Source organism: Egretta garzetta, unplaced genomic scaffold (genome assembly GCF_000687185.1).
Source record: "Egretta garzetta isolate BGI_Z169 unplaced genomic scaffold, ASM68718v1 scaffold596, whole genome shotgun sequence".
Lineage (NCBI taxonomy): Eukaryota > Metazoa > Chordata > Aves > Pelecaniformes > Ardeidae > Egretta > Egretta garzetta.
Genome location: NW_009260129.1, coordinates 162,504 through 176,205, shown reverse-complemented (window position 1 = coordinate 176,205; position 13,702 = coordinate 162,504). Strand labels below are relative to the sequence as shown.

The following is a 13,702-nucleotide window of genomic DNA, read 5'->3' as shown; positions in this document are numbered from 1 at the left end:
CCTCAGGAGCCCACTCCTGCCCGCCCAGGGAGGGGGCGGGGGGTTGGGGTCCCCTCTCTCGCCCTGTGCTTTTTTGCCTTTTGCTGCCACGGTTTTGCTGCTTTAGGAAGGGTCCCTCGGCGCAATCCTCTGCTCCAGAGCCCTGCACCTCAGTGGCTTCCATGTTTTCTGGTCTTTTAATCATTCCTGCATCTCCTGTCTGAGCCCTTACAAGTTCAAGCCCAGGTGTGCTGGTTCAGACCATGGCTATGTCCCCACCACCATCTATAAAGAGAAACCTAGGGAACAGTACAAACAGGGCAGACAAATGTGATACCTCCCTTGCCCTCTCTCCCAGCCTTCCATCATTTTTGGCTCAGTGACATTCCTGAGCCTGGTGTGGCATGCTGACCGAGTAACTACCAATGATCAGCCTTCCAGTATCTGTTGAAACCCCACATTCCTGCACATACAAGGTCACCAGGGAAGAAGTCCCACTAGTCTCACGGGCACCTCACCAGTTTTAGGCACAGAAGACACCAAGCCTCCTTCCCAGGTCTGTCTGAAAGGGCTGTACCAGTCCTTGGTCATCCTTTTCCACCCGGAACCACCAATATTCAGCACAGTATCCTCACGGCCACCAGCTCTTCCACACTGACCGTATTTCTCAGGGAGACATTCCTCCGTTTTTCACTTCTGGTATGGGTTAAAGTGGGTCTTGTTTGCATGTGACCAACCATCTCGCCAAGCCCTCACGCTATGCGCTTCTGTCTTCCCCACCACTTGCCAGGCCATGCACCTTTCTATCACCTACCAAGACAACCTGTGGCAATTCCAGGCTTGCTTCCAAGATACCAATGGGAAGATCACACAGCTTACAGCCAAGAGCCAGGTCCCTGTGAGACTTCTCCAGAAACACCATCACATCAGATTCCCCACTCAGACCTACATTTTCAGGCTGATAGGAACATCCTTCTCAAAACCATGTAACACATACAATACTGACTTTCTGTCAATCCAGTTTCCTAATCAAGATGTCAGGGGATACAAAAATCAAATGCTTTGCAGAATTTGACTGCATCAATATGTCACTTTGTCAAGCAATTCTGCAATGATAAAAGATTACTAACTTGACAGAATCTTTTACCCATAAACTTCTGTTAATTCATATTGTGTGAGCATCCTTTAACAGTTGCATTTCCGCTTCTCCCCTGCCCCGGCTGCCCCCCCACATTTCAGTCTGCTGTGGATGGTTCCACTACTTTCACAAAAACTGATGTCAGGCTGACAGATCTGTAGCCACCCATCCTACCACACTTGCTTTTCTTAAACACTAGCATGACATCAGCTTTCTTCCAGGCCTTAGGAATTTCCCCCATGTTAAAATACTTACTGGAAATCCGTATTAATGGACCAGAGAGACCCTCAGCCAGGTTTTCTGTTGGTTTTGGGGGGTTGGTGGTTTTTTTTGTTTGTTTGTTTGTTTGTTTTAAAATACTGCATGCAAGTAATCCAATCCTGCTGATTTCAGCTACTGCTGGAAATTAAAGCAGAATGTCACCATCTCCATATACAGCAGTATCATCTGCCTTTCTTCAAAGCAAAGATCAGAAAAAATTGAGCATTTCTTCCTCTTGTCTACATGTAGCATTATTATCCCATAATGGGCCAAATGGCTGTTAACTCTCTGTGTGTGCATTCCTAAATACAATTTTAAAAACTCCCAAATGTAAGATTTTTAGTTAATTTTAAGCTTAACAAAACCCAATTTTCTTTCAAAGGAAAATGTGATTTGGGAGAAAAAAACAAGGAGGGAGGAATCCCAGCCAGAAGACTGCAACTTGGCATAGTAAGTTTCCCAGTCATACACACAGCCCAATCCAGCTCCAGCTAAGAGGAGCTGAAATACCACCACTGATTTCAGTAGAACTGGAGAGGGCACATTTTGTTCACATTTAGCATACACTTAATAAAAATGATCTGCTGCAAACATTTAGCATGCAACTTAAAAATCTTCCTAATATGGCTGAAGAAACAAAACCTACAGAAAATAATTTTTATTTCCATACTTAAAGCAAGCTTCAGGCCCTCAATAAGATGTCTACAGCAGCAAACTCCACTTTCAACATCTTCTGCGCTGACTAGAGCAGAGTAGTTGAACTTTTGACATAAGCTGGGGGGCAATGCTTGATCTTTCCTTACTTGTACTTTTGGTCTTTAAATATAATATTCAAATCTCCATCAGCAAAAAAGAATGGCTTCAGTAAAGAAAAAGCACTCGAAGTCTTTGAACATGACTTTGAATCTGTGAAGATGCTAGGCATTATTTTAATGCTCCAGCATATGTTTGTTCATGCTGAACTGAGACAGCAGAATTATTTACATACCTAAAATTATTAGCATTCATGACAGCTAACAGGATCAGGACCAATAAAATGAGGGCTTCAGAAAATTAGGAGCACGAGAAACAAGTGCCATTTCCAATCTTCAGTATAACAGCTGGGACTATGACTACTATGTGTGCATATATACGTATACCTATTAATATTCATCCTGAGGTACCTTATTTGAGAAAGAAATTTACAAACATTTAACTTGTTGCAATCAGACATCCAACATGCTACTCAAGTATGTAACAGGAGCAAAACTTAAAATCAACACCATTCAAAAAAAAAAAAGAGAGGAAGAAATTAAAAGATAAAGGAAATTAGGAAAGAGAACTAGATTTCTAGACAGTGATGGAAAACAGCCCAGACACCTGCAGGTGCAAAGAAGCAAATTGAGAGAAGGAGAAAGAAACTTGGTGTGGATTAAACGTAAAGGGATTTAAGTCATTAACAAGAGATCAAAGACAACATTAGAAGGGAGGGAAGGCTTTACAAGTGTCTGAGATAGGAGACCTTGGAGGAAATACGACCAGGATAAAATCATTATGGCTCACACTAAAAATAATAAAGGGAGTAGGACAATGGTTGGAATTAGCTGAAATCCATGCTTGGTTATAAGCTGTATGATGACAGAAACCCAAAAGGTTTCTAAAAAAGACCAACAAGAAATAACAGGAGGGCTTTTTCACTCTGTCTACCTAATACGTGACGGAAAAGCTAAAATCAGGAGTAGTAAAGAACACTGAAGACACCCACTGGGCCTGGGCAAGTGAACAAAAATCACGTGCATCACTTTTTTACACAATCACCAGTGTTGCATGGATGCAACAACATTTGCAATCACAAAATCTGCTTCCATTCAAATGCAAATTGATCACTAATGAATTTTGTTCATGCACAACTCATAGACAAAAATACACAGCCACTGGAACTGCAGTGACTTACATCAGCTGAGGTTCAGTTGAGCCCATGACTATAAGGCATCCAGGTCAGCAAGTGGTGGCCTATGCTGTAAGCAACGGAAATAGTATGAGTAGAGACTAGAGACAGGAATTGGGAAAAAAAAAAATCATAAAATAATTAGGCATCCAATCTCATTGCAAAGGAAGAGCAGCTCAGTGCGGAACTGACTCTCTGCAAGCTCTTCAAGAAAACATAGCACAGAAGTGCACGGATGATGTTTGTACTTAATTAACTGAGCTATTCACAACTCTGATAAAGACTAGCAGGTACTCAATCTCAGGAGAAAGTTCAGCAAAATTCAGAAAAAGAAAAAAAAAAAAAAAGAGGCATTAGAAGAAGCATATGAAAAAGCATTCCTACAAAACAAACCTTCAAAACTGCAGTTTAGTCCCCATGTCATTAAGTGACAAATCTGCTGAAAATTGAAAGTGGGCCAACAGGCTGAATTAGGAAGTTAGCTGATAAAGAAAGCAAACGAAAGCAGTCTTCAAGGTATAAGCAAGCATGTGAAGAAAAGCAAGAAATCACACCAGTGCCCAGTTAAGGAAGCATGCAGTACTCCTTCACTCCCCACTTGTATCTTTTCTAAAAACAAAAAGAAAGCCCCACACATTCAGATAAGTCATAATAACTGTTTCAAGGACACAGAAAGGAGCAAGAGGTTAGCTGCAGATAGTGTAATAATGTGCCCACGGATAGAAAATTCTTAGTACATCTTCTCCTCCTGCTCCATTCCTTATCTCAGTGTTCATAATGATAAATGGAAAGCACAAGCCAGCACAGATAACTCTCTAAATGTGAATGCACATATGCAAATGCCAGCGTGACGAAAGAAGAGCATCCAAGGCACAAGGAACAATAGGGGCTGCCCACCAGCCCTGCTGGCCTTCGGTGGGAAGAGAGCCCCAAGCTCCGGGAGTAAACTCTGTGCAGTCCACAGCAAATGCCATTTGGCAGGGACCTTGCTCTAACTGTTAGCTCTCTATGGCTGGAAACCTCACCTGCTACATGAAAAGTCAGGCAGAAAGCCCTAGGGTGAAAGATTTTGGAAAACGCAAAATAAAAATAAAAAAATACTCCCAGTTCTTTAAGGGAAGAAAGCTCTCCTGAAATATGAAAGAAGGATGGAAATAACCTGCTGAGCTGCCTGTGTGTTTTCACCTCCACTCCTCCAGCCAAAAGGCAGTCACAGGAGCCCTGGGGCTGAGCAGCCCTTCTCTCCCACAGTAAGTGGGTCTGGGCAGGTCACTGCTTCCCCAAAACGCTGCAGAAAGCTCTCCCCAGCCCCTGCCCCTGGCGAAGACAGCCCTGGATGAGCCCCGCAGTACCAGTTGCACAGAAAAAGAAAAGCAATCTTCTCTGAGGTTTTCCAAACCTTTTTACACTACTATTTATTTTTACACTTCCACTGAAGCTTCAGGCAGGATTGAAAGCCTGAAAGGAAAAACAGAGCTGCTTCTTCTTCATTTAGAGACTTAACTCTGAAAACTACTGCCAGTTCTACCTGTTTCACCAACACAACACAAATACCACACTTTTGACAGTCTGTGCCTCACTGAATAAACATGCACATCACCTCAGACATTAGTTCAGATAAAACACAGGCACCTACACACACACACACACACAGAGCTGCAAAGACGATGAATGAATATTACTTGAAAGGAGGAGCAGGAAAAGTGCAAGCTTTGCAAGCTGCAGGCTCCAGAACTGGAGAATTAACTGGAAACATCTACTCGGGGATGCAGAACCCTGTAACATTACGATTTATTTAACACAGTCAAACAATGGCCAAAGACAATGAATCATATAGGAGATGACAAGGCTGCAGGAGATTTCCGTCATCTAGTTTAACCTGCACATTGATCAGAGTTTACCCCCATATTAATCACTTGAGACCGTAATCTAACACACTCTTAAACACCTCTCCTGATTATGCTTCACTTACCCCCTTGTCCTTATGCAGGTCACTCCGCTGCTAATTGCACTTCTAGTTAGGAGAAAAAGTGTCTACTGTCTAATTTAATTTTGTCTTTTTTTAGTTTCAAGCCGTTGCTCCTTGTTATGCTGTCTCAAGCACTGTAAATAATCCCTCCCCCTCCTCCATATTATTACCTCTCAAATATTTATAGACTGTTATATCCACCCTTAGTCTCCTTTTCTACAAGCCATACATCATTTTTGTCACCCTTCCCTCTATCCTTTCAGATTTATCTATGTCCTTTTATAATGAGATGCTCAAAACTCCTTTGCAGCATTCCCAAGTACAGCGAAACCAAAGCAGTGGAGAGAGACAGAAATGCCCCCCTTACTTCACGAGCAATGCCTTTTTAAACATCTCTGCGCTAAACATATGTGATTTCAGTAGGAACTGAAAATTACAGAGCCATGGCCACCACACTGCAGAGTGCTTCATTCATCACATAGTTGTATCAGTCAGAAATTAAAAAAGCCTATTAGGGGGAATGTTTTAGCCTAAATCAAGGAAAGATTGTTCAAAGCAAAATACTCCTTGAATATTTACCTAGTCCAGCTTGGAAGAGATTTAGCAACTGCAAAAACCACCATACAGGCGGAAGACCATCTACAGCAACTGCTTCCCAAGACCAAGCCTAACTCATGCTGTGGAAATAATGCCAATGTGAGAGAGGTAAGACAGTTCACAAACTCTCAAAAGAGACACACACAATGCGATTGTTTTTCCCTCATCTTAACTGCAACCAACTGGAGAAAAACAGATGATTATGAACAGAAAGGCATTATTCACAGGTGAAGGAAGCAAAACTTATTTCTTTGCCAGCTGTTACAATCCAGTAAAGACACACTATGCTCTTTTCTTTTGAACAGAGATTTGCTGGCTGTGGGAGAAGCTGAGGAAAAGCACCAGGAAGCAATGGATGGGGCTACTTGGTTCTCAGTATTGAAGGAGAGTTGGCAGGACCAAGAGGCAGCCAGCAACTAAAACTGGTGAAGGAGTAGTAGTGGGTGCAGTGGGAGAAAATCATCATTAACGGGGAGACAAAGACAAAATGAAAGAGCAGGATGATGAACCAGTAACCACTGCAGACCCACCAAGACCTCTGAGGACATGCAGCCATCGGATTAGCTCTGGCAGAAGCAGGCAAAGCAACTAACGCTCCCTCCTCCTTACTGCTCAGCCCTGCTGAGGATGCTGCCACTTGAGCTAGCAATCCTCTCCACCACCTAGCAACCACCATGATGCTAATTTTCTGTTGAAATCTACCATAGGTTTAATCATCGAGTGTTTTTAGGTCAAAAGAGTCAGGATTTCTTTCCCATGCTTGCAAATGCTGATCAGTATTGAGTCTGGCCAAATTTCAAATTTCAGTTCGTTGACTTAATGTCAATATAAAAAAGTAGGCATTTCACCAATTCACAGAATAGTTTGGTTTGGAAAGGACCTCTGGAGGCCAGCTGGCCCAAACTTTGCTCAAAGCAGGGCCAGCTTCACAGTTGGATCGTGTCACTCAGGCACCATCCAGCTGAGTTTTGAGTCTCCCCAAGGATGGAGGCTCCGCAACCTCTCTGAGCAACCTGTCCCAGTGCTTAAGCAACTCTCATGGTGAAATGTCCATGGCAGCTTCCTCAGTTGCCCATCAGCTGACTAGAATGACATTTCTCTGACAAAACCAAAATTCTGACAGCATATGACACTATGCTGTGATGACTTAAAAGGACCTTCTTTCAAAACCAAAACTTCTCACTTCTTTTAAAACCAGGCCAGGACATCTTCCAATTATAATAACTTTTTTTTTTTTAACTCATTACCTATGCAGCACAACATCAGCAAGGTCATTGCATCAACTTTTGAAATCACAATACAGTATCGTAGAAAAGGTCAATGCAAAAGAGGACATCAAAAAAGCAAAGGAAGAGTAAAGAAGGTAAGTCAGGGTTTTCAGAGGCATCTAGGGCACTGCAAGTTCAAAGGGATCTCAGTACCACCATTCACTAGGCACAGTATTACTACTGACCCAATTACAGTCCGTATTTACAAGCAGATAAAACCCCATCTGTTCCTCAAAGTTTCAAAGTGAAGGCAGCACCTACTTACAGAAACGTAAAAAGAACACTATTTTGTTTCTGTCACACATAATAAATGTAGCAAAGGGAAATAACAAGCGAAAGCTTACTCACAATTGCTGACAATGACATGTTTAACTCGTTAACCAGTGATGCTAGGAAGCCACCTGAACAATGCAGTTATGCGTGGTCATTGCAAAGCCAACGGGAAACCGACAGGAGCAGGAGCTGGCATTTAGCATCTTACAGTAACCCCATCTATATTGGATGCTTCTAAATTGGGCCAACATGAGCACAAGAGCAGCAGAAAGAAGGGGTGCTTTAAAGCACCTTCCAGGCATCAGGTGGCGTCCATTGCAGCCACCCCACCCCATCCGCCAAATGCCAAACATGACCCTTAGTCTGTGACGAGGACCAAATAAAAGGGAGGAAAAGTGAAATGTGCTGTCTTCTTCCCTTAGTGTTAGCAGCTCTCACCTGAAGGTGTTTCATGATCACGCTTCCCCCCCTGCCGCCCCCCAGTGATTTCTAAGTATTAAAATGGCAGAGGTACCAAACTCACGTGGAACAGGGAAGAACAGAGGTTTTAAAAAATGAGTATGTCTGAAAGGCATGTTTTAAATGCCTCACCATAATCTTTTCCTGAGTTTTGCATACTAGTTAACCTAACAAGATGTACTTACTCTACAAAAGGAGGTGCAATTACTTTAGATGCCCTGGGATCATGACTTTTTGCTGCTCTGTACAATTAAATGGCCTCTGCTCTCAGCAACCTGCAACTTTTTAAGGGAAAATGCACAGAAACTATAAAATCTGTTTGCAAGAGGTTCTGCTAATGCCCTGAGACCACGGTCTGCTCCTTTCCAACAACCCTGCAAATTCCCAGTTTGCTTTTGAGCAGGGAAGATATGCTCCATCCAAAGTAAACACGGTTTCCAAGCTTGAGATGGTAAATGCGCAAACCCATACGCTATGACTGTGATAATTCATTTTTCCCCTTTTCAAAAACAGCATGTCACAAAGGGATCTGAAAAATTGTCTCTGGTCTCTCCAGGTGTCACAATATTTCTGATCTGCCAATAAAATGGATACAGCGAGGAAAGACTCTCTCTCTGGCACTATGTCTGATTTGTGTGACTCCTTCACACATTAGTCCTCTGCTGGCAAACAACGCTCTGTGTGATGGGAGTCCAAAAGAAAAACTGCTCTTGTGAAGCCCAAAACTTACAGGAGGAACAGAATTACCACTGTCAAAAGCATCTCTTGCCCCGTCTAATGCGTGTCGTACAGGGCACACTGCACTCCCAGGAGCCGCCGGTTCCCCTGGGGCTTGCAGGGAGCTGCTGACTTCCCCTGCCACAAAGGGTTTCACTGTAAATTCTTGAAAAATCATCATCCCAGCCTCCCAAACCGAGACACCGCGACACTTGCTCCAACAGGGTCTCTCATTTTGCTTGCAGTTGAGGGTACCAGTAAAATGATAAAACAGCAATGCAAGAATCCTTCCAGTACCCAGTCCTGAAAAAACCTGATGCCTAAAACAAAAACTTCATGTCACATCACTCCTGGCAGTTTCCTATCTAACGAAAGACCTTTATACGCTAAAAAAACGAAAGCATCAGAAGCAGTATTTCTCACTGGAAAATCAAGACTTTCCAGAGTGAAGCCTGTACTCTGACATCCTACGAAGCCACCCTACCGGTCTGGCTGAACGCCGAGCACCTTCTGCAGCTTCAGAACCAGCATGCAGTCACTGGTGGTGTTAATTCCATACCCACGAGTACAGACACTGCCTTTGACAGATGAACCCACCAAAATTATTTGAGACAGAACTTTATGCAGTGTAGTTGCTTTGGAGCTAAGCATGAATTTCTGTTGCTACTTAGCTGCCTAAAAACAAAATTATGGACCCAATTCCCTATTCATTCCCAGATTCTTCAATTTCTGATACACACAGCTGGCCCTGCCTTGATTCTTGGAAGGAACCACATCTTCCTTCTGGAGATGAAGTTGTATATTTTAAATGTTGTCACCCTCACACCATTATTTAGTAAAATGTTTGAGAAACAATGTATTTTAATTGCTCGCAAAAAAAACCCCACTGTAAGGAAGATGACTGCAAACCATTTACAACTGCTTTGACCAAAAATTTCCAAACAATTCAAATCACATTAGAATTGCATTTTCACACTTTCAAGTCTTGATACAAGCTTGTGAATTGCTTTAAACTTGTTTAATCAATGTTTTTCATTAGAAGATCATAATTTAATTCATTTAATAAGAAATTAATTATTAAAGTAGGATTAATAAATTAAATACCTCCACTGGCATTTTAAAAACATTAAGATCAAAGCTTTTGCAAATTTTGTTTACAGTAAGATAATTTCATTTTTTGGCCTTTCTGTATAAGCAAGGGTTTTCTTGTTCTCCTGAGTTACACACAATCTCTATACATTACTGAATATACTACTTTAATCTTTAGCCAGCTTTTTCCATGTCTATAGACAAAGCATGCAGTAATACAAATATGAATGAAGTAATTGCGTTGATTCAAAGATGACACTAACATGACTGCAATAATGAAAACAAAAAAGCTAATAAAAATCTATTTATTGTTTTATCAACCAGTTCTTAAAGCGTCCCAAAGAAATTCCTCCACATCGGTCTGAAACTGCCTGTCTGCAATGGATGCAACAAATCCATCTGACAAGGCTTTAAATGGCCTGCAGAACAGAGTGATGTCGTTTGACAGACACACATATGTGCTGTCCTTTTATTAGTTAATGCAAGGCACTGTCCACTTTAGAAGCATCTTTTTTACCAAGAAGTATGTTCACCTGTGTTACTGACAACAGCACAGATGATTAAAAACGAACAGCATTTCCTTTTCCTTCCCTCTGCATTTGTTTGCTTTTTTCTTTTTACTGTCTATACAGCACAAGTCAATTACATCAGTTTCATGTTTATACATATTCAACTGCTGTATCTGTCAGGCATAAGCTCTGCATAGGAAAAAACATTTTGCCTAGAGTCTTCACTTCAGCGCCTTCAAGTCGCGCTTGCGCTTAGCCATGGTTTTACTGAATCTGCAGACAAATATTTTTTGGTTTTTTGGTTTTGGAGGTTGTTTTGTTTTGTTTTACAAGGGCTAAATGCAATACAGCAAGGTGTAGTAGAGTGGAAGGGCTGCGTCAGTCTTTCGTAGTTCATCACACCTGGCCACGCAGAACAGATGTACCACCTCATCAAGTCACATACGGTGGGCAGCTCTCTGCTGCTGGAGTCAGCAACATTACCTACACGCTTGGCTCCTATATAAGGCTGAAAACTCTCTGATTTTGAAGAAGATGCACAGCCAGCCAAGACACAGTTGCCAGGACTGTGGCAGAAGCACAGATTTTGGCAGAAAGGAGAGAAGCTCCTCATAAATCTCTCCTTGCAGGTACACGCCCTACTGAATTCAGGTACAGCGCCAGTCTATACCAAACTAGTTTTGATTTTCAAGTAAAAGCAATCAATTAATATATGAAAGGCTGATCCTGGGTTCTTCCCTTCTGCTAACCGTACCAACAGTGCAACACCATTCTCAGAGAGGGGACCCTCTGCAACGCCGCCGGCTGCATGCAGGGGGAAGGGGTGCAACGGCAGGCAGGCATACGCAACGCCCGCCTTTGCCCCAAGCCGCGAGCATCGCTCTCCCAGCACTTTACCTGACGGTGCGCTAGCTGATGTCATGGCTGTACTTGTCGGGTGCGTAGGGCTGCCGTTTTCCAACAAGGCACAAGAGCTGCCACCACTGTTCTTCTTAACGAATACTTCAGGGGCACTGGGCAGGGGCACCGGGCGGCTGATTCCCAGTTCCTCTTCCTGAGCTTGCTGCCTTCTCAGCGCAACCTGGTAACAAGAAGACAGACATAGGGCGTGCTCTCTGGGTTGAGCACAGTTTATAATGGCAACAATGAAAGACTTAAACTCAAGGCTGGTTTTTTCCTCTTGGTACTCTCTGGAGTGTTGATGCCATGATCCAGCCAACGGGTAGAGGAAGATATAAAAGGAGGTTATAGAGCTATTTAAAACCAATCACTTTTTCTGTGCAAACATGTATGAACAAACCTGTGTAATGCTGGTTGCTATACAAATTTCCCTCCAACAAGGCCACATGAAGATATTGAAGCTGACTGTATTCACCTGACACAGTTGCCCTCAGGCAAAGCATACTGTGGAAAGTGCAGAGTCGCTACCCTCCTCTCTGCTGATACACAGCTGCTGGGGGTAAGACATTCATTTGCCTGCAAGGCTCTGCTGTGTCCCTTCAGCAATACAAAGCACCTCTTTATGAGGGGTTATACCCGCAATCTGCTACTCTGCCCAAGCTCGCTGGGCTCCCTTGCTGTCTCTTTGCTGGAAATCTATCCCTTCAAGGGAATTTCAGTGCACAGTACACTATACGGAGAGAGCTATCGTGGCAGCAGCACAGCAAATCTTGCGAACCATCCTGCAAGCATCTCAGCCAGCATCACACACAGCGCACAGCTGGCCAGGCCTGGAGCAGCAGGAGCTCCCCATTTCTTTCCCAACACTGATGTTATTCCATAGCTTAGCTGGCACCAGCAAAGCCCACAAGCACTATGCAGTCTGGACGTGGATGCAAACAAAATGCATTCCCTGCTTACTGAAGACACAGAGGAGCCTTTCGGCTTCATCTGAACTGTCAGATCAGTTTTGCACAGCCACCCTCCCGTGCCAAGTATGACATCTTGTCCAGGGGCTAAACACGAGGCTGGGGGCTTTACAGCCACCTACCCTGCAACTTGCCAGGTGACTGATTTGCACTGTATCTGAAGCTTTGAAATCTATCCCAGATTACAGGCTGTGATCATGGGCTTTTCTTGCTGGAAATTCTCCTGGGTAACTTGGACGGGATTTCCCTCCATTTCCATGTTCAACAGCAACATTTTTCTAATACAGATGCGTAATACCGTTAGAGAAAATAGTAACAGCTCTTGCAATACAGGCACCCCAAATAGGGGGTGTAGACTTGCAAACACCACGGGTAACTTTGGCTTCGCAAGCCAATAACCTTGACCTGCAAAATTCCACCCAGCGCCAAAGGGGCTCATTTCAGAAACATATCAAAAGGGGGAAAGACAGATTTTCAATGGGTGACTCCTACACAGATAAGGTTCAGTTAGGGAGGCTTTCAAAGCCACTTTCAAATACCAGGCAGGGGGGAGAAACCCCCCAGCAGGGCCACCGCCAGGACCCGCTAGCAGGAGGCATTCACTGACTGATAGAAGCGGCTGGGCAGCAGGAGAACAGCCTGTGCAGAACTGGACACTTGTGTGGGCAACACCCCATTTCGTGCTCCCTCCCCCGAGGCAGGCAGCAAAGGGCTCAATGTTTATTACTCCGTGGTTCACACCGGGCAGAGAAAGCTCTTATTAACTTGGGCGGGATAACAATTTCTGGAACTGCCACGCCACCGATGAGGAGGAACTATTTAAATGAAAGAAAGCTCCCATTGGGTTCAGAGGACGTTTAGTATACCTGCACTGAATAATTAGATAAAAAAGTGGGGAAGGATTTAACCCAGGGCTGCTAAGGTTTTGAAATCTGTCAGTGGGACATTCATTTCATGCAGGATCACGGAGCTCTAACCGCGCCTTAGTTGCAAACTGGGTGGGTGCGTCTGATACCGCTGCTTTAACGCCTTCCAATTAATTTCTCTGCACGGGGCTATTTGCAGGAACGAGAAGGTGGAATCCCACTCGAGCTGAAGCTAGCAGCCAGTTACCCTCCCAGGACGCCTCTTAATGAAGTTTTAAAGATAAGGATCACAAGGACTAATACAGTGGTCATTTACATTGCCAGAGAGCTGTGACTTCAACGGGACCACCTAAGGAAAAAAGTTATTCCTACACAGAACTGGATGCACTTTCGTTTGGTAGCAAATACTGCCGAGTTCTCATTTAGATTTAAGGTGACCCAGCTACACAGCTATCTATGGAGCCACTCCACGCAAAATCAGGAACAAAGCCATTAAAAAAAAAAAAAAAAGTGTTTAGTTTAGAGATGCACTCAACTAAGGCCACCCAGCATCAGCAGAAGCAGGTACACCGAATCTGAAACCACCAGCCGAAAATATCCCCGCTAACCAACCGGCTGGCGGGATTATTCGTTATCTAGTTAAAACCCCGTTGAAAAGCAGCGGTTTGACGTTAACTAGAAGCCTTCCTCTCCGAAGGTTTTAGAACGGATCCGCGCAGTCCCGGGCGGCCGGCGCCTTTCGGCTGTGCCCGTGCTGAGGGGGCTGCGCCCCGGGGCGCCCC

At 43.8% G+C, this 13,702-nt stretch overlaps 1 protein-coding gene across 1 annotated transcript in view; it reads right to left on the bottom strand.

Annotated features, from left to right (window-relative positions):
* DMRT1 (doublesex and mab-3 related transcription factor 1) overlaps positions 1-11,867 on the bottom strand; it is a 61,125-nt gene extending 49,258 nt beyond the window's left edge. Inside the window, exons 1-2 of the mRNA XM_009641503.1 lie at positions 11,823-11,867; positions 11,084-11,267 (exon numbers count right to left, since the gene is read on the bottom strand). Of these exons, the coding sequence (XP_009639798.1) occupies positions 11,084-11,267; positions 11,823-11,867 (229 nt within the window). The remainder of the gene's footprint in view (positions 1-11,083; positions 11,268-11,822) is intronic.
* Between the last annotated feature and the right edge of the window lie 1,835 nt (positions 11,868-13,702).